Source organism: Lepidothrix coronata, unplaced genomic scaffold, assembly GCF_001604755.1.
Source record: "Lepidothrix coronata isolate B3197 unplaced genomic scaffold, Lepidothrix_coronata-1.0 Scaffold14, whole genome shotgun sequence".
Classification (NCBI taxonomy): Eukaryota; Metazoa; Chordata; class Aves; order Passeriformes; family Pipridae; genus Lepidothrix; species Lepidothrix coronata.
This window is the reverse complement of record NW_016690194.1, coordinates 2122239-2143892: the sequence shown is the minus strand read 5'-3', so window position 1 is coordinate 2143892 and position 21654 is coordinate 2122239. Positions and strand designations below refer to the sequence as shown.

The window sequence follows — 21654 nt, the reverse complement described above, 5'->3', positions numbered from 1 at the left end:
ACTACTATTATAGAAAACTTCCAAAATTACTTTGTTTGTTGTCTAGAGCTATACAGTGTGCAGTCCTCCAAATCGTCATTGCTATTGCTTATAAGTGATTGGAGATTATAAGGTTATAAGAGTGCATGTAATTACACAACACTCCAGAGCATGTATGTCTACTGCTCTTCATAAATATTTTATTGTAGAGTTGCTTGTGCCACGGTAATGGAATATCTGGGGCAAATGGAAATTAGACTGCACTTATTTCCTCCTGTGTAATACTGCTAGTTTCTAAGTATATTAAATGACCTGTTAGTAATCAAATTATTTGACATGATTCTTGAAAAGCCACACTTGTAAATGAATACTTGCTTGGGCCAAAGAATTGTAGAAAAAGGAAATCTAAAGCTATTCTGTGAGGTGAAATTTGTGATGGCATAGCGATGATAGAATTTTCTTTTAATAGGTTCTGGAAAACATCAGCATCACCAATGGCTTGATCTTCACTCTCAGCTCCAGATGACTTGTACTGTTGTTCATAAGAGTAAGTATAATTCCATTGAGAAAGTGTTGGTAAAATCTAGAATGATTTTAAAGCACGTCATCGTAGCTTTTTTTTTATTTACTTCAGCAGACACATTCAGAGTGTCTGACCAAAGTTATCTCTAACTTAGTGGTTTATTCTTGATCCAGCATTGCTTTACAGCTGTGATAAGATGCAATGTAAAATATCTTCTTACTACTCTGAGGAGGTACAGCATGTCAATGCAGCCAAAGGCCTTGGACCTCTGAGACATGCCACTGAATATCTGGTTCACAAGCTTCATAATTTTGCCCATCACTGGACCTGTCAGGAACATCTCATGCAGTATGCAGAGGAGCAAGATTTCACTGCAGACTTGCATACTGGTGTGGGGAAAAGAAAGAAAGAGTTGTGTAGAATCGATCATGTGCTGGACATATTCCTGGCACAGCACTATCCTTTTAGTCTGCCTGAAAAATATTTCTAGGAATATCCTAGATGTGTCACTGATCTTGGTGACTTGCTGTCCTCTGAGAAGTTTGAATTTAGCAAAAAATGGATAATAAATTGTCTGATTTTTCTGAACACTTACTTTTCTAAAGCAAATACCTTCTTTATAACTTAAGCTTCTGTTATTAGATGTTGTCTGTTACTGAAAATGGAGATGTTACTGCTGGAAAACCAAATGAAGAGAAAACATATAAAAAGGTAAATAAAACTTACAACAAGCTTTTTTTTGTATGTTTTTCCATTCATGTTGCTAATTCAGATCTGCTGTAAGTGAAATATATTTCAGAACTAAGTAAAAACAAGAACAAATAACATATGTTCCATGGATTTTTTTGTAAGTACTTTATTCATTCTGTGAAATTAATCATAAGATGTTTCTGCCCACTGCAGAACTGACTATTTAAAGCGTGTTCAGTACAGCTTTAAAGTATATACTCTTGCTAGATTTATAGAAATTCTTTGCTCTTAGCAACAAATATACCTCTGGGCATAAATACATAAATACATAAATACTGTTTTGAGAAATTTAGTACAGCAAGTTCCCAAATGCTTTGAATGTTTATACAATGTGTCTGGACTATAAACCTTATCACCTCTTCAGTGCTTTGTCAAACAGACAACTATTTGTTTGCTATGTGTTTAAAAAAAAAGAAATGTTGTTTAAGAGAGGATGTATTTAGTGTAGGAACATGCATCAATAGTAGCAGAACAGATCTGTTTAGATATTGTAACAGTAGGTGATACTGATTTGGGGTTTGTTTTTCTGACACTGATTGTCTTGACCAGCATTATTTCGGTCCACTAACAATATTGGTAACTAAGTGGAGCTATAAATACACCTTTTCATATATATATATGTATTTACATAACCAAGTTGTTAGCTGCCAAATTCGATTTTTTTTCTTGGCAGATCACCTCAAAGAAATGATGACTGTTTTTTTTCTTAATTTCTGTAATCTAGCACAGAGATTCAAATACTTCTACAGTACATCTAATGTTAAAAGTTTTTCATTTCTGGGTGTCACTTACAGCCCCCAGAAGATTACTAAGCTGCTGTTTCTTTTCCCACCCCTTTTGCTGGCAGTTACATTTTCAGTATCTGGGTGTCTTTAACCATCTAGATAATTTTCTCAGAAATAAAAAGAAATAATGTTTGAGAAATTTGGGTTTTTTCCCCCTTTTTAGGTACAGGTTATATTCAATCTCCCACCCTATGACTTTAAAATATTAAACTCTAAATTTTTCTTGACACTTACTATGAGAAAGGAAGAAAAATTCAGTGCCTGAGATGAACACTTACACAGTTTTATTTTGCTAGACTAGACTAGTAGGTAGCCATATGTAGTTTCCATTCCCCCCAGTCATCCTACATACTCTTCTCTGTTCCTTTTTGACTATAAATTCACAAAATTCCAGAGAAAGTTGTGTAAAGGCTTCTCACCATGGCAGAAATTATTCTGTGTATTTACTGGAAATACTGAAATACCTCTCTGACAAAACATAGAATTCACAGCCACATCACATTGAAAGGTCACAGTGACTATCATCTCCAAGTTCTGTGCTCTCCCCTGAACCACCAGTTGTCTGTGTCTTATGTCAGTTTATTTCCTTTTTGTATAATTACACCCTCAGTTGTTCTGTGTTCAAGCTCCTGTGTTGCATATGCCCCGTAGTTAAATATTATCACCAAATATTATACTCATCATATTCCTCCTTTTTGTGATAATGTTAATAAAAAATTAGGAAGTGTTGACCCCACAATTTATCCATGCAGGGCTAACAGGTAGCATGTCTTTGCCTGATGTCTCACTTTTAACAATGTCTCTCTTCTCTTAAGCCAAGTTCCTTACAAACCTTGCACTTTCTGTTAGACTTTGAAGACTCTGCTTGAGCAGGGAGATTGGACCAAATGACCCCACCAGTGGTGCCTTCCAACCTGAACCATTCTGTGACTCTTTGATCCTCACCTTCTTCAGATATTCCATATAACATTTCCTATTTCTTATGTTCAGAGGAATGAACAGTAGATGTCAGGAAGTGGGTTACAGGTTAAGCCTGGTATGACCTATGTTTATCAGAGGCATTTCATGTCATTTCCCAGTTAGTTCCATATTTTTAGGTAACTTACACAAAGAGATTTTTCTTGGTTAAATGCTTGTTTACAGTTAACACCTGCCTGTCTTTTATTGCCCACATAGCTTTTCTTTGCTCTTTTACACAGGTTTGCATTTACAGTTCTCCAGTTATGTGTTGTTATACTTGTTTGGTTTGGCTGAAAAATACTTGCAGTTCTGTCCTGTGACTTCCAGTGCCACTTCCTCCAGAAATCTGGGCTGGGGGAGAGGTTGTTCCCTCAGCTGGTGCTTTTTCAGCTACTTGGGCAGTTTCTGTTCCAATTTACCACTGCTCTTAATCTCAAGGGCACTTAGTCGAGATACTCATTGAGTTTTGAAGACAGATAATGCTTGCTAATCTATTCACCTTGCTCAGAAACTTCACTTGAACATTTTTTTTTACATAATAAATTATTATTATTACATAATAATAAAGTATTTAAATATTTCTATTTAAATACAAATATTATGTAAAAATTACATAATAAATTTTTACCAAAATTTATTTTTTACATAATAAATACATTATGGGGTTTTTACATAATAAATTACATAATAATTTACATAAAAATAGAAGGTTATACTGTTCAGCTGAGAAAAACAGAGGACTGTAGCTTGGTTTTTGTCCTGTAGTTCTTTAGCATATGTGGCCTCGGGAGCGTTCCCAAAGATACTACTTGTCTGTGCATCCTGGGGGAAAAAAGGAATTTTGTTTATAAGAGAAAAGTTTATTTCTGACCTCCAGTAGTAGTCAGCTGACTTGCCAGCTGCATGAATGTAAATACCTTGAAGTTCCAAGAAATTTCTTACATTATTACAACCTTGTGCAAGGCCTTGCATGAGTATTGCTACCCCATCCTTGTGGATTCTGCAAGGTATGATGGCACCAAAAAAATGGCATGGCTTCTATTATGAATCATGCTTCTTCATTCTGCTCTTTTTTAGCTTTCAGTTTTTCTGCTACTGCATTCTGATATAAATGCTCTTCTCTGTTTTAATTGTCTGTTATTATCTAGTCCAAGTCCTTGGGAGAAGAGGGAACACAACCTTCTGTTTGTTGTATTTATTTTTCTGCTGAAAACCGCTGTTTTCCTATCTTTAAAAATGGTGTTATTTAAGGTGGGGCTGCTGGGCTGTTCAGCTGCAGACGTTTGCTACAAACGTTATAATCTGAAGCTACTCCTGGGTTTTCTCTCTATCAGTAAATTTCAAGAAGTTGCTCTAGTCTACAGTGTGACAAAATATTTGAGTTAACTCAGATTAAAGAATTTAGTTAATGGAACAGACACTTCACAGATGTGTATGTTCAATGCAGCTTTTAAGGTAGAGGATTAAAATAGCTTTGAGATAAAAGAAATAAAAATTATGCAAACTGAGGCCAGTTCTTTCAGGGTCGTCTTTTTGGTCAGTTAGCTTGGGTTAGTCTTGTGTTTCTTTTGGTTTTGTTTTGGGGTTTGTGTTTGGGGTTTTTTGTTTGTTTGGGTTTGTGGTTTTTTGTTGTGGGTTTTGGTTTTTGGTGGTTTTTTGTTTTTGTTGTGGTTTTGGATTTTTTTTCGGGGAGAAACAGAGTTAGAGAGAGCCTGTTTGTTACTTTTCATGCCCTGTAACAAAATCCAGTCACCAGACTACAGTTTTTCTTAGATATTCATCACAGTCTTGTCACTGGTATCTGGAGTATGCAAAAACCACGTTTTTCATTTCCTTCCTATTATTTTGCAGACTTTGTTGTGAGAAGCTGCTGAGACATGTGCACCTTTTGCATTGTGATGTCATCAATCACACAGTAGTCCCTGAATCTTCTCTGTGACAAAACATATTTCAGTAGCATCCTTATGCCTAATACTAGGATGGTAGCAAGAATCAGGCAGACATGTCTGTCAAAGCACGTTAAGTGTGTAGAAAAAAATCAGACCAGAAAACAAAGCATATGTATATGTGCACTTGTGAAAAAACTGCTACTGGATTGCCACAATCTCTACATTTAGTCTGAAGGCTGCCACACACACATAAAATTAGATTTTTTTTCTTGTTATTACATATGTTGTGGCTCTTCTGTTTAGCATATTACAAGCACTACATCACTTGTTCAAAACTGGGTATCATAAGTGAGAGTCACTTTGCCAGGAACAAGGGAATTTTCCTGGTTAAAGAAAGCCAGCTACCTACTGTTAGAGCTTGCAAACACATGCAAGCAGCATTGCTTCATCACTTTTGGCACTGACTTATGCCCTAATGTCTCCACATAGGGTACTTTTTCTTGCAGATGCTGAAACTTCACTACTGGAGGTTTTACTACATTGAGACCTGTGTTCTCAGTGGCAAACTTTGTGCATCTGCAAGGATACTGAAATAACTCTCTTTAATGGCTTTGCCTGGAGCAATGGCTGCTATCAAACTTAGAGGTCTCAAATTCTTTTCCTCAGAGATAGAACAACCAGAGTAGTTGGGTTCATGGTTACGTCTGAAACTTTAGCATAAATGTTTTGAAATGGAGGAAAAATTAATTGAAAGCCATGGAGTAATTTGAATCCAATTTTGGAAAATGGAGATCAGATTCAGCTTGGGTCAGTAAATCATTCTGATGGCCGCTGAGCTGGAAGAACCACACAAACACACACACGATTGTCATGAAGTCCATCTTCATGACACAGACAAACATGATGTCTAGCTTCGTGAAACACACACACACAATGAGTGGAAGTCCATCTTCATGAAGTGTGACCTGCGGAAGGTGGACAAATATTTGATAGAGGAAAGAACAGTGTGAACTGAAGGAAGATTGAAGGGGTACTGTGGCTGTAGTGACCCATGGTTACAAGTTCTGGAGAAACAGTAAGATCAGTTTATCTAGTGGAATTCTCTGGAAACTCTGTTTTTATAATGTCCCCGTTTGTTGATTTATTATGTGGCAGCTGCAGAGATCATGCTGAAATGGGGTAGCGACCTCCAGAAGCTTTAGCAGAAACAGCTACAAGAAGTGTTGTTTCAATGGGACTGTAAGCACAGCAGGCACTCAAAGACAAGACAACTCTACTGCAGAAGCAGTGGACTAGGCAATAACCACACGTACATCTTGAATATAATTGCAACTTCCTAATGTTCTAAGACATCTCTTTTTAAATGTTGCTTGAAGAAGTCATACTGTTTTTAACATGCATTCTCCTCAGATGGTTTGGCTTAAGAGTTTACAAAATTTATGACAGGTTAGTATCTTTTCAGAAGTCCGGAAAAGATAAACTTTGTTTGCATGGAAGTGATAGCATAGGTGGATTCCTGGTACTCATGGTAACTAGTATATAAATATATATATTTAGTAGAAAATTGACATCTGGAATAACCTATGTGGCTTGAATAATTTTGATCAAGTTTTAATCAAGTGAGACCCTGTGGATTTCTTTTTATCTATCTATCTATCTATCTATCTATCTATCTATCTATCTATCTATCTATCTATCTATCTATCTTTTTTTTAAAAATTTTATTTATTTCACTGAGAATGCTGCCTGAAGGCAGGCAGCTATTCTATACCAGTCCAATTCACTGTCCCACCAAGGAGCAGACTGGGATGGTGAGGAAGATGAGAGCAGACTTCTCCACATAGAGTAGTAGAGAGAAATGAACTAATGGCAACTACTTTGTGGGAAGCATGGTTGCAAAGCAGTGTTTATTAGTGGTGGCTTCTGTTCAGATGTTTGTCTCTCATACCATACTATGATAGCTAGGTGTTTCTGCCATTTCATTAGCCAGATTTTAAAACCTGTTTGAATGACAGTAGGAAAGAGGATAAAAGAAAGGAGTCATCATCTTGCCTTCTGCAGTGATAGTGAGGTAGAGTTGCTGAGGGAGAGTTAATTTCTTTTCTTTGCTTTATAGCACCTGCTATAAACCAAATGTCTTCTGGAAAAATCCTTGCCCCAGAAAGTTCACAGGTTTAGCTGCAATAAAATGAATTATGAAAAGGAAAAACACATAAACAAGGACCAGGTTTACATTCACGCAGTCCTAAAGGGAATCCCTAGGATGTCTACTTTTGAAGAAGCCAAGAATGTTAGTTACATTTCATGAGTATGTTGTGGGAAATGCATAAAGACTTAGCAAAGAACAATTGAGAGCTGAAAGAATAGAAAGATAACTTTGTGAATGAGAGTAGAGGGGAACTTCTATTAAATTAAATGAAGCCTTAGTCCTGCTCATCTCCTCTCTGCTCATGGTTTGGTAAATGATTTGTTTTATGTCATTAATAGTCCCATACAAATATGGAGAAAGTATAAGGAAACCTGCCTAAAAAAATAAATGTGTTTTCCGTATCTGAAGTCTTTGTGTACTATGTACTTGGTGATTGTATTGACACATTATTGGTTAGTTAGGTTTGCTGACCATTTACAACTTTCACACTCCAATGGAAATAATTATTGAGCAATGTATAATATATATACACTATAATATACTATATAATATAATATACATTCTGAAACTATAGTATCTATATTTTTGCCATCCCTGGATTTTTTTTCATTTACTTTAAGGGACAGACTTTTTCAATCCTTTCAGTAGCCTTGTCCCTAACTGGCACAGTTGTTAAATAGCTTCAGATAGTGGATTTTTTTTTGTTAGCAGAATGTAAACTGCCTTTACATACAGTATGTGTGTCTGATTAACACATTTCTTTTATGAAAATAAAAAATTTAAGTTTTAGAGGACTACGCTGAAAGCAATTATTTGTAGGAAAAGCAGTGTTGAAATCCTACTTAGTACATTTGTGGGATCATGTGCAAACTTAATACATGATTTAAAAGGATTTATATTCTCATTTAGTTTGCTATTCCAAGAAAGGATTTCAGCTTAGAGTGATGTAGAGCACGATGGAAGACTCATCTGCAGATAACAGTAATTCAAGAGAACAGTGCATCTTGTGCTAGAATATATGTCAGTGATGCAAATATTCCATATACCTGTCTGTGTTCTACATTATATTCTATATACTATTATACTATATATATTCTATATTATATACTGTTTCATCCTGTAACCTGTTGTTATGCTTTATGTGTCTGCATATAATGTTTCATTCCTACAGGCTTTTTTAGCAAAGCTGTATGACAAATATAGAGAAAATATATAGTTACTTTTGACAAAAATAGACAAAGATGTGTTTCATCATAACAAGGACAGTTTAAGCTTTTTAATGCAAAGATAAAACTGTGCAGAGGCTTTTTTGTTTCAATCCTCCATAAACTGTGGGACTTCTGGAGCACTTTGTCCCCAGTACATCTCTTCCTGAAATGCAACTCTTTTACCTTTGCTGATCTGTTCCCATTTAAGATGGAAGAGAAATGTCCTTACCTACTTTGAAATATTAGCATTCTGGGACAGTAGTACAGGGAATGGGCAATTTCTCAGTTTGCATGGCTGTAAGGATTGCAGTTTACAGGATATTTAATTATATAACAGTGATTGACAAGCAATTGGTTTGCAATTGGCTTCAGCATGCTGTAACTGCCATCAATTTGTTTTAAAGCAGTTGTTAAAGTATCCTGAATGATTTCATAACATTGCTTTTCTGTTAAACTGACTGCTGTGATTGCTGTAGAAATGGTGGGTGATTACTAATGGCACTCTTGAATAGGAGTGGAAATTAACAAGACAGTAACCTTGGAGGTAGAGTCTGTGTCATACTAGTAGAAGGCCTTACATTCTGCCTTCCAGAGACTGTAGGTCTGTAGGTTTTCTTTTAAATTTGAAAAAAAAAATCCTACAGATATTTTTTATGAGCTCGAAAGATGGTCTAGAGTTTTCCTTTTGAAATCGCATTGCCAGCTTACCTGTCTTGGGGTTTTTTTGAAGTTCAGTGGGTTTTGTTAGGGTTTATTTGTAATGGCATGTCCTCTGTTGTACTTTGCTATATGCTGTTCTTTCAGACATAGTCGCTTGCTATGGCAGTGAACAAGATGGGCATCCAGCTATGAAGCAGAAACTATGTGTATTGGTTTGATCAAAGTTACATAATTATGGCTTTTGTTGTGCATTAATCATTCATGAATAGAAGCCTTTCAAGGAAAGAAAAATGTGACTCCTCTTATGACACAAAGCCAAATGGTTTTAGTAGTCAAAGTAACACTTTAAGAATGGGGTGTTGTTTGTTCCCACCAAGTTGCCTTTTCTAAGCTGTTATGCAAGTAAAAGTTCTGCTTGGTGTGCAGTCTTAATTATTTAGGATATACACATCTCTGTCTTTTCTTTTCTAAAAATAAGCAGTCACTCTAATATTTGCTGTTCCAGAAACTGTAACAAGAGTAGCTTTGTGTACTTGAACCATTTCTTATGTAATTCCCATTCTTGAAATTGTTTTGTTCAAGTGCTGAAGTGGTTCTGATCATGAAACTTCTAGTGTTCTTTGTTTCCACTGTTAATGTCTTGCTTGTTTGGTGGGTAGGAGCTAAAATCTAAAAACAGACACCAAATATGTTGTCTTCAGACTGGTGAAAATACATGATGTAAGGGAAGATGCTCCCTTCCTGATAGCCGCCTTTCCCTTCCCAATGATTTTCTTTATTCACTCCTTTGGTCTTTTCTTAATAATTCCTTTCTTGACCAGTTTCTGATTTTGACTCAGTTCTGCCATTTTTTTAAATTTGTCCATCAGGGTTCTCTATTCAGCATGAGAAAGTTTCAGAGATGGTCTCAGTTTACACATATATATTATCACAATTTGGTGCTGACCTTTCGAACCTTTCTCTGCCCTGCAAACCCTGGCTGTTGAATTTAGTCATTCCACTTTATGCAGGTAGATTTTTATTGAGGGATTTCTCTTTCCTCATCACTTTCAGTTTTCTCTGCATTCCACCCAGTCAATGCACCTCTTGCATTGACTGTTAGGCAGAATGTAATAAATACATTTATATCTAGAATCAGCGTTTAAGCCATAAGCTTACTTTGTAATACCTTGGCATGCATGTACGATCACCTGGAATTTGTGACTGTTTCTTTCCAGGACATAATGCACGCTACTTCTAACTCCTGAAGGAATTTGAATGTCCAATTGAAAATGTCTTAAGAGGATCACAAAGGATGGCTATAGGCTGTTTTGTAAAGACAGGCAGGAAAGTAGAGGAGGAGGAGTTGCGCTCTGTGTTAAAGAGAATCATGAACATATAAAAGTTAAATGCAGTGACTATGGAAGCCCTATCAAATGCCTCTGGGTCAAGATCAGAAGGTACATCTCCAACTGGTATCTTAGATTAGGCATCTGCTACTGACCTCCAACCCAAGATGGTAAGGGCAAAGAAGCACCTAAACGGGGTCAAGCAAGTTTTAGATTACAGATCCTGGGTCTTATGGGTGATTTCAACTACCCAGACATTTGTTGGTGGAACAATACAGCACCTTACATCAGCCATCAAGTTCCTGGGATGCAAAGAGGACTGATTCCTCACACAAACAGTAGATGTGCCAACCAGGAATGAGGAGCTGTTGAACTTTCTACTCACAAAACAAAGAAACCTGTCTTGTAGTATCTCAGTTAGTGATGTCTTTGGCTGCAGTGATCCCTATATTGTGAAGTTTGGGGTCTGCCTGTGCACACTGAAGGTTAGTACAAGACAAAGTTTTTAGATTTGGAAGAGCAAACTTCAGCTTGCTCAGAGCTCAACTGAGAGGTAAGCTTCCATTGAGCTAGGGAGTGCTGGGAGTTTTTCAAGACCACTCTCCTGGAAGCAGAAAACCCGTTCATTCTCTATAAAGGGAAGGGAAGTAGGTGGAGAAAGAGACCCCCTTGGCTTAACTGTGACCTTCTGAGTCTGTTCAAAACCAAAAGAGAAGCATACCAGAGATGGAAAAGGGGACAAATACTTGTTGAGAACAAGGGAGTTGCCAGGGAATGCAGAGATGCAGTTAGAAAAGCAAAGACTCAGCTCAAATTGAAATTGGCAAGAGATGTCAGGAACCACAAGAAAGGGTTCTTTGGGTACATAAACAACAAATAACATAAACAACAATAAAAAACAGAAGGAAAATATTGACCTGCTGTTAAATAGACGAGTTGAATTAGTCACCAACAATGCTGAAAAGGCAGAGGTTCTCAACACTTCCTTCATCTCTGTTATCACCAGCACTGTTGGGCCTGGGAACAAAAATCCAGGTTGATGCAAACTCAGATCCAGTGTCAATGAGGGAAAAGTTGGTGTGTGAGCTATTACAGAGCTGGGTCTGTTCAGCCTCGAGGGCTGAGGGGAATACTTCCCACCATGTTCCAGTATTTACAGGGTGGCTACAAAGAAGATGGAGACTATTCTTACAAGGAGTAACATAGAAAATATGAGAGGTAATGGCTTAAAGTTATTCCTGGGGTGTAATGGTTTAAACCAAGTTTTCCCCCTGAAGCTAAGAAAAGTGGTAACCCCCAAGGGGTGGTAACCCCTGGAAGTTTTGAAGTTTTGTCCAATGGGCGCTCCTGCAAAATGTAAATATACCACAAGCAAATGGAAGAGAAGAGTAGTAGTTTGGTTGTAGAGGAAGGTAGCCATGTTCTGAGGCCATGAGGAGTAAAGGGCAGAGCCCCTGGGGGGCTTTGGCATCCCAGCCCCCGGCTGGGGGGGCTGCAGAGACTTGGAACAGTGTTAAGCTGGACTAAGTGTCTGTAACTGAACCTGGAGATGTTTCTTCACTGTGAGCGGCAGCAGCAGAACTGCACTGACCAGAGAAACGGTAGCACAGAGCCAGAAGAGATAAGACGAAGCAGCAGAAGCATTACAGCCAAGCAGGAGAGAACTCCTGGAAGGAGAGTCAGCAGCAGAGCTACAGAGTTTTTGGGGGTAAGAACTGAACCAGACCCCCCAAACTCCTTTGAGACCCCTCTGAGAAAAAGAGGGAGATGGACTCCTATTAAGGAGAAGAGTTTTAGACATGCAGCACTGGAGAGAGAGGAGCTGAGAAGCTCAAAAGCATCCTGAAGCTGGACAGGGACGGAGAGGAATGCGGGGGGAGTTAACCTTGGCCCCCCCCGCTGCTGCTGACAAGCCTGACCTGAGACACAGCACAGGAGCTCTGGTAGAACTCTTGAGGCAAAGGCTTGCAACTGAATGCTGCCCAAGATGTTCTGACTCAGGGGTGAACCCCTGAGGAAGGGACTTTCACGAAGATGCCCCTGCATTTCGTGATATACCTGTGGTGAAGCGAGTCTTGTCCCTGCTGGCAGTCCACAGGTGAGGCCTTCGCTTGGACCGAAGGAGAGTCGAGGGGCTTGGAGACCCCCTTGTGTGTATTGAAAAGGGATCCAGCTACAAAAATCCAGTTCCAACTGCTGCATGGAAAACAGAAGAGGACAGATGACTGTTGCTGTAGAAGGTCCTGCTGCTCAGAGACTAGAAGGGATCTGTCCCTCTTCCCTGCTGGACTTTTATTTGGAGGGGAGAAGAGATCTGATCCATTGTAAATACTTATGTCATGGTAGAGATAGTTGTGATCATGTGTATAATGTATTATAATATTTATTTGTACAGTCATTGTAATATATTCCCTTTCCCCCATTAGGAGTCTGGTGTGTTTTGTCTGGAAAAAACCCATCTCACATCAGATTGAGATGTGACAGACGGCTAAGACTAGGGAATTTAGATTTTGGGGCTATCTCAAACCATGACATGGGGACATTCCAGTTGAACACAAGAGGAAATGTTTCACAGTGAGAACAGTCAGCCAATAGAATTATCTCCTCAGAAGTGATGAATTCCCCAGCATGAGCATTTTTGAGATTTGGCTTGACAGGGTGCTGGGCCATCTTGTCTAGACTGCTTTTGCCAAGAAAGGTTGAACCAGATGATTCTTGAGGTCCCTTCCAACCTGGTATTCCATGATTCTATGCTGAGTTAGAACCCAATGTGGAAATTAATGAGGCAATTTGAAAAGTTTCAGTTTGTACAACCAGAAAATAGATTTTTGTAGATTTTACTATAGTATAGTGATTCTTTTAAATCTTTTAATTGAAAATCAGTCATCTCAGTGAGCTCTAAGAGGTAAAGATGACATGATGTTGTTATTATGAAAATAATTAAAGAGTTTAACATATCATATTACTGATAAAGAACAGAAATCTGGTTTTATCAAACTCATGCTTGAATTCTTGTTTTCTGCACAGACTGCATCCTCAGCTATTAAAGGCGCTATCCAGCTGGGAATAGGATACACGGTAGGAAACCTTACATCAAAACCAGACAGAGATGTTCTTATGCAAGACTTCTATGTAGTGGAAAGTGTCTTCCTACCAAGGTAAGAACAAGCCTTTTCAATTTATCTTCAATAGAATTTCATAATTAAATTCTTAACTGGATATTTGAATGAGGATTGTTTTCCAGTTCTAACAAAATTATGTTAGAGAAAGTTTAATGTATAGAACTTCTGTTTTCACGTTGTCGTTAAAAATGAAGGTAGGAAGAAAATTGGAAAGGTCACACTTCAAATGAAGGTTTGAGACTTATCACTTATGGAGAGGGAGAGTAATTGTGACATTTTCAATTAAAGGAGCTGTTAATTACAATATGAAGTGATATGTGAATCCAGTATTCACATTTGTCTAGTTTCAGTTTAGTTTCTAAAAACTGAGAGTAGTACTTGACATTTTGTTGAGGGGGTTTCAAAATTTATGAAAATTCAAGTCCTGTATTTTAAGTATAATATAATAGTTTATAAATGGCCAGTCTTCGCGAGCGAAGATTTGGGAAAGGTCATTGACCCTTCGAGCCTGCGCAGTGGATTTTTTTAGGTGAGACACAGCGTGCGCTGAACTGAGCCCACCCTTTAATCCTAAGGTTCATCTGCCGGGGCCGAGCAAGCTTGGACAGTGGCAGTGAGGGTCTCAGGACGTAGGTTTGTTTAGAGTGACCTTCTCTTAGATGGATTGCCTCACAGGGCTAACGAGCTCCATCTGCCCGGGGGGCCAGGAATCGAACCCGGGTCGCAGCGGTGAGAGTCCTGCACCCTAACCACTAGACCACCAGAGGCCCCTCTGGTGTTTATACTACTACACTATAAAATTCTCTTCAGGACTTTAGTCTGTGACAACGCTTAGCTCTTACAAACTGATTACAGGTTGCGCACCTTTACTGCTTTGCCATCTCAGCTTGTTTCACTGTCAAGGTGATGGTATGGAAATTGTAGCAATAGAATCACGCCAATGAGAGAAATCAAAGTCATACTGAGTTTTGGAGTTGAGAAGCTGAAGTACAGTGCCACGTAACTTTGCAAATTACATATGCTGGGAAAGGACAAAGAAGATTTTGGAAAAATGTATTTAATGTATTTTAAAACCAAGATGACTTGCTCTGTTCAGTGTGGTCTGGGTTCTTAGAAGTGCTGAGTACCTTCCTTTCAGTAAGGACATGCTACGTACGCAATCTTCCCTGAATTTGGCAAAAATTTCTATGAGTTTTTAAAGTCTGGTTCAGGTGAGGTTTGAATGCTACTTCTAATAATTTATGATCCTTAATAATTTCTGGTGTCACTAAAGAAAGTTAAATTAACAACATACAGAATAATTGCAGGCACTTTAAATTTTGATCTTTCCCCAAATTTGATTTCATTTGACTCCTGTTTTTCTTTGAACTGAGATATCCTTCAAGAAAAGAAAATTTATTTTTTATGTGAAATTAAGCTTTTACATTACATATTTTAGTTCCTAGTAGTTGAGTAGTTGTTAACATCTTGTTCTGCTGTTAATAATAAGGTTTGTGGACAATTTTGTAGCCTTTCTTTTGTAGATTAGGTAAATATAGAGAAGTTAACCATATGCATATATTTTCATACACTGTAATCACAAGATTTTGTTTAAAATAATCCAAATTACTGGTGAGAAATTTGCATATCATGTAACAAGGTTTTTATTGGTGAGGAAAATGTCTGCCTGTGACACTGATGGAGGCTTCTGTAGTTTGCTGTGATTATTACCTTTGTTCGTGGAAATTAAATGAAACCTATATACGAAAACTGTTTTATTACATAGCACAGTTTGAGAAAAAAATCTATTCTCTACCTTTTTAAACATAGTTATAAAGGAACAAGTAAAATAAAATGGTTTGTATGCCATAGCATTGCATATGTCTTCTTTCCTATGAGACTTAACATGCATGTACATACAGAAATGAGATTTCCCTGTTTTGTGTTGGTTTTAAGGCAGAGCTGGGAGCCATACCTTCTGGCTTAAAATGAAAACAATGACAGAGGAGTAAGATGATTGCACTAATGTAAAATAGATTAGAAAAGCTTCAGGAATATCTTTCTGGAGAGTTTCCTATAAATAAATAAATCGTATGAGGAAAACTAGACAAACGAAAGTAATGGTGAGAGCAACATAGTTTTGGCTTTTTAGTTTGGGTTGAATATTTTTTTTTTTTTTTGCATAGCTATGTGCTAAGCAGTAGTATATAACATAGTGAGTCATCTTGACTGTGACAAAGAGCCTCTCTATAAAGAGCACTTGTTGACGACATTCTCTGTGAAATATATGACTATCCATAGCAATCTCTTCAAATCATGACATTTGATTTCTTGTGCTGATGCACAGAAATGTCAAATTTCAAATCCTTGTTATGTCTCATTGTAACATGCACTTTTATTTATCTAAAATACTTTCAACCAAAAGTAGTATTACTGTGCATAAATTGTAATAATTTAGGATTGCACATAATAATACAGGGTTCTTTCTTGCTGGTTGAGAGTATTGGGATGTTGAGTGTTTCATAATGGCATTACATGGATTTATCATGACTCATATCCATACCTAGCTTCATTAGCCTAGGTAAAAAGCTAAGATTGCATGTTTACAATTAGGGCTGCACTCCCAAAGTGCATCTCAGGTGCTCTTTATTTTTTCCTAGCACAGGACCTACATGTGATGGCCATATTGTTAAAAGCCATTACTTTAATGAGTTTTGGTTTTGTCCTCTTTGGATTGTTATGGGTTGAAAGTAATTAGTTGAAATTAGTTACACTAGCAGGCCAAAGGGGTTAACCTTTACCTGGAAGCATGCCCGAGCAAGCTGAGGTTGGGTAAACTTTTCACAGAGGTTTGCAGCTTAAGGAGAACCTAACAGTGCAGCATGTGTGGTGCTGAAAACAGGTGGTTACCAAGCAAGGAACAATATTTTTCCACTTGCTTTGGGTACAAATAATTCATCTGCAACTCCAAGCAGGCTATTAGCTGAACTTCCCCTTGATTGTGGCAAATTCACAGTAACTCCTCCTCCATCCTCCTCCCATGTTTTCCCTGCCTCTTTTGTGTCTGGCACTGAGGTGAGAAAACAACTGTTTTACAGAGTCATAGGTACACCTGCTTCTTTGACAACAACAGGAGCACTGTTATGGTGGCAGTGATAAAACAGACCTAAGCTAGTAAAAATGCAATGAAACAGCAGCCTGTGCACCAGCAAGCAAAATAGTGTTATCTCTACCCTTTTACTGTTAGGGGAAAATAGTCAGCAATGTTTATGAATTTTATCAGTTGCAGAAGATAGTGTCTGCATACCTCTCAGACCCCAAAATAACCCTGGGCACCACCCATACCTCTGCTTCAGTAGCCAGAGCAAAACACTTCCACTGGTGTTCAGAATTCATGAAGGAGGGAGAAAAATGTGAGGGGAAAAAAGTAGTCGGGTCAGATTTAAATGTAACTGTTCTGCATATTGTGGGAGCTACTGATGTAAATCAGGAGTAACTCCATGGATTGAAAGTTGTTCCTGGTCCACAGTTACTGTGTAACTGTGCTATATTGGTCAGAGTTTAGCCCAGATTCATTAAGGTCAATGGAAGTGACTTTGAGTGAAGTAGAGATGTCTCTGTACAGTGAGTGGGTTTGAATTGCAAAGGTGCTTGCTTGCATTTGCATACTGTAGTGGTGCGTAGAGTGGAAAAGTGCCCTTGCTTTGTGCTTTACATTGTGGCATTCCTTTCACCCCCTTCTCTTCGAGTTCCCAGGAATTTATATAACATATTGCTTTTGCAAACTGAGGTATTACAGGTATTACCGCTATAATGGATTTCATTGATAACCACTGTCCAGATAGAATTTAAATGGTACTATGCAAATGTGCTCCTAGGACCGAGAAACAAAACCCTGCACTGACCTGGTTGATTCTGAATATAGCATCTGAAGTCTCTGCCCTGCTCCGTGAATAAGGCAAAACCATAGGAGAAACCACTCCAAGTAACCTGTTTTCTGGCTTTTCAACTCTGCTTCGGAAATCCAGCAATGGAGGTGCTTACATGGTGTTGGGACTGCTGCAGCAGTGACTGGAGTGTTCAGTGGGAAGGTTGTGCATTCTCTATGGGCTGTCTACGCTCTGTCCGGTGACTCAGCTGTGTGGAACACATTTGTGCCTCTGGCTTCTTGGTTCAAGCCTGTTCCTGGTGGCACATTTTGCCTCCAACTCAGTTATTTCTGCAGTGTGGCTTCAGCAATATATTTCAGCTGTTTGACTCAGCTGTGGCAGTGGCTCCTGATAACATGGCCATGGTTAGAAAGGCCTATTGTTCATCTAAAAGCCTAGCTCAGGCCATGGGACTGTGCAGCTGCCTGTAAGGTGGCAGTGTAGACAGCTTGTTAAGCTCTTCCAGCAGAATCACAGAATATGCTGAATTGGAAGGGACCCACAAGGATCATCGAGTCCAACTCCTGGCCCTGCACAGGACCACTCCTAAGAGTCACACCACGTGCCTGAGAGTATCATCCAAACACTTCTTAAACTCTGGCAGGCTTGGTGCTGTGACCACTTTCCTGGGGAGCCTGTTCCAGTGCCCAACTACCCTCTGGATGAAGAACCTTTTTGTAATGTCCAATGTAAACCTCTCCTGACACAACTGCAGGCCATTACCTCAGGTCCTGTCACTGGTCACCACACAGAAGAGATCAATGTCTGCCCCTTCTCTTCCCCTCATGAGGAATATGTGACTGCAATGAGGTCTCCCCTCAGTCTCCTCCAGGCTGAACACACCAAGTGACCTCAGCTGCTCCTCATACGGCTTCCTCTTAAAGCCCTTCACCATCTTCATTGCCCTCCTTTGGGCACTCTCTAATACCTATACTCTCTAATACTAATATCTTTCCTATACTGTGGTGCCCAAAACTGCACACAATATTCCAGGTGATGCCGCCCCAGTGCAGAGCAGAGCCGAACAATCCCCTCCCTCGACCGGCTGGTGATGCTTTGCCTGATGCCCCCCCGGACACGGTTGGCCCTCCTGGCTGCCAGGGCACTGCTGACTCATATTCAACTTGCCATCAACCAGGACCTCCAGGTCTCTTTCTATGGCACTGTTTTCCAGCATCTTGTTCCCCAGTCTGTATGAGCATCCAGGCTTGCCCCATCCAAGGTGCAGAATTCAGCACTTTCCCTTGTTGAACTTCATATGGGTGGTGATTGCCCACTCCTCTGATTTGTCAAGGTCTCTCTTCAGGGCCTCCCTGCCTTCAAGGGAGTCAACAACTCCTCCCAGTTTCCTTTTGTCTGCAAACTTGCTTAGTATCCCTTTCAGTCCTGCGTCCAAGTATTTATGAAGATTGTTGAAGAGCACAGGGCCTAAGATGGAGCCCTGTGGAACCTCACTAGTGACAGGTCACCAGTCTGATGTCACCCCATTCACTGTTACCCTCTGTGCTCGACCCATGAGCCAATTGCTCACTCACTACATGATGTGTTCATCCAGCTGCGTGCTGGACAGTTTGTCCAGCAGGATCCTGTCAGAGACGGTATTGAAAGCTTTACTGAAATCCAAAAAGATTCCATCAACTGACTTCCCTTGATCAGCTAGGTGAGTTACCTTGTCATAAAAGGAAATCAGGTTGGATAGGCACCATATTCCTGTCATGAGGCCATATACTGACTGTGGCCAATGGCTGTGTTGTTTTTGAAGTGTTTTTCAATACTTCCCAGAATAATCTTCTCCCTAACTTTACCAGGCACTGAAGTGAGACTGAAAGGCCCCTAGCTTCTCTGGTCCTCCTTCTTTCCCTTCTTGGAAGTCGTTCACCAGCTTCCAGTCAGCTGGTCCGTTTTCTATAGTGATGCTTGACAAGCCAAACAGAAGCTGCTCCTTTATGTCAGCTAATTTTGGCTAGTTAGTTGTGTGCGACTTCAGAAATGCAGAGCATTTAGAGTAAGGCAATATGTTTCAGTCTGCATTTTTTCTTTCCTTAGATTGACGCTGCTTCTTTTCTTAGATGGAGATGTTTATAAGCACATCTGTGAGTTTGACCTTTTTGCAGTAAGTTGTTAATCAGTCTTGTGTGGTTTCCCTTGCTAATATGCTATATTTTCAGGGTCTGGACCCTGCATATTTAGAACAGTTGCTATGGTTTCTAATTGTGCTAGATGCTGTTGACCTGTATGCTCCCTACAGCTACAGTCTTTATCCTGGTTCATTTACAAATTCCTTTCTTGTTATGCTAATCACAGAGTGATGCTCTTTAGTGTCAAAAGCTTAATATTGTATTATGATAGCATTTGAATGACAGCCCAAATAAATAGTCAAAAATACTAGGAAAGTAAAACCTTTGACATATTTGACCACTAGTCTGGTTTTGACCCTACATCTAAAACCAAAGTATATGGCTTTCTTGTATGTTTTTGAACACTGACTGAGAAAAATAAGGAAAACTCACACTTATCCTTGGAAATATCTTTGTACCAAACCTGTATTGTAGGTTAACTGATGGGCTAATTAGTGTCTTTATAGTATAGAATGCTCTGCATGCTCACTATGATTAGTATTAAAATGTTCACACAAACCAGTAGTTGTTGTGTAACTTACACCATGATATATGTTTCCAGTCGGGCAAAGACAGATAAGAAATTGGCCTGAATATTTTGATAAAATGCTGCTGCTCTTCTTTGTTAATTTGGTTTCAGAGATGCACAGAATGACCCAAGTTCTGACATGCTTTTCATGGTTTGTGAGTCAAGTGATAGCACAGAGAAGAGGATGTAATTTCTGTTTGCAAAACAAATATTAGAAATGGGGATACCATGGCAACAAAAGCAGAAACATTCTTGTTATGGGCAAGTCTAATACAATTGGACTCAGCTACTTGAGTTACTGTGAAATTATTGATAAACCTCTCATAACCCTGATAGTTGAGTGGTTATGTAGACATACTTAAACTACCTTTAAAATACTCTAAAATCCTACATTTTACAGGCATTTCCAGTTGGTTGTGAAAGAGTCATATCTTCAACATTATAAGTAAATGCTTCTGTATTCAACTTTTATGTGATTGGCTTGACTTGTTTTGTAGGTATCTACTATTCACAGCTCTGTTTCAAAGCTGCCTTGCAGGGCACTGCTTAGGATAGCATATGGTAACTGTAAGTATAGGAAAACATACAGTGAGAAACAAGGACTGTATCACTGGACTTTATCCCACAGTATGAAGAAAACCCCCACACACCTATTTGTACAGGTAGCTGTAATACCTACTTCCGGCCTGTGGGAAAAGATTGCTTTCCTGAAATTATGTATAGGAAATGAATACACCAAAGCACTACCTGACCTGTCAGTATGTATGTATTTGATACAGTTGCAGAATTGAAACACATTTTGAATTATAAAAGAGCAGCTGCTTCCAGGAACAGTGAAACTGAGATTAGATACTCTTAGTTTTTAATGTTAGGAGCATTTAATTTTAGACATTTTATTTTGATTTTAAGATCTAAAAAAAGGTTTACTTTCACTGAAAGAACTGAACTGTTCCTCTTCTTCACTCTTTTTGCAATACACACAGGAAAGGTATACATGGGCTGACAAGTACAGCATGACTAATTCTTTTGTTAACAGCTCTATCAGAGCCTATTAACATTGCTCTGTGATGAAGGTTTGCTATCAAGACATGCAGATGGCTTTCTCTGCCCCTTCAGATAGGTGGGATATCTCCTGAGTACGTCCTACCAGGGTGAGGCCACAACAAAGAAAAGCTGCCAAGAAATGTATCTGAGTGTCTCGTTTAGCAAACTTTTACAAACCATAGGTTAGCCATTTAAAATGTAATTAGTTTTAGTCCCTTTTTAGTTTGATATTACACCACCTATGCTTTAAATCCACTCTCAACATTTACGAAGAGACAGGTTAAGATGATACACATACTGTCATTTCTAGGTGTGCTTGATTTAAAAAACAAATAAATTACAAATTAAGTATTAAAGCAAACTTGCATTTTAAGCTTAATCTCTCTTTATTAGTCTTTTTCTTTTGTGTGGTCTTACAGCTAAGATTATTAAAATACATCATAAGTTACAATTGCTTCCTAATCTTTCCAAAGCCTGCATGGTTTGTAATAGCTCATACAGAGACTTGAATTTCTCAAGATTGTGAGAATTAGAGCTCATGTTACATGTCTTTATTTTTCCTTTTCTTTGTTTTTCTGGTAGACGTGAGAGGAAGTTTATACCTCCTTTTTCTTTTTTTTTTATAGAGTACATTTCTATTGTGTCCAAAGCACCATTTTGCAGATTTATCAACAGATCATGGGTATTTTTCTTGTTCAACTTC

At 38.7% G+C, this 21654-nt stretch overlaps 2 protein-coding genes across 4 annotated transcripts in view; both read left to right on the top strand.

Moving 5' to 3' along the window:
• PIP5K1B (phosphatidylinositol-4-phosphate 5-kinase type 1 beta) overlaps positions 1 to 21654 on the top strand; it is a 108876-nt gene that overhangs the window by 36396 nt on the left and 50826 nt on the right. For all 3 annotated transcript variants that reach the window (XM_017806085.1, XM_017806086.1, XM_017806084.1), the window contains 3 exons: positions 449 to 526; positions 1145 to 1213; positions 13259 to 13389. In XM_017806085.1, the coding sequence (XP_017661574.1) occupies positions 1145 to 1213; positions 13259 to 13389 (200 nt within the window). In that variant the 5' untranslated portion in view covers positions 449 to 526. The remainder of the gene's footprint in view (positions 1 to 448; positions 527 to 1144; positions 1214 to 13258; positions 13390 to 21654) is intronic.
• HACD4 (3-hydroxyacyl-CoA dehydratase 4) overlaps positions 12187 to 21654 on the top strand; it is a 186710-nt gene continuing 177242 nt past the window's right edge. The window contains exon 1 of the mRNA XM_017806089.1: positions 12187 to 12329. The gene's annotated coding sequence lies outside the window, so the exon portion shown is untranslated. The remainder of the gene's footprint in view (positions 12330 to 21654) is intronic.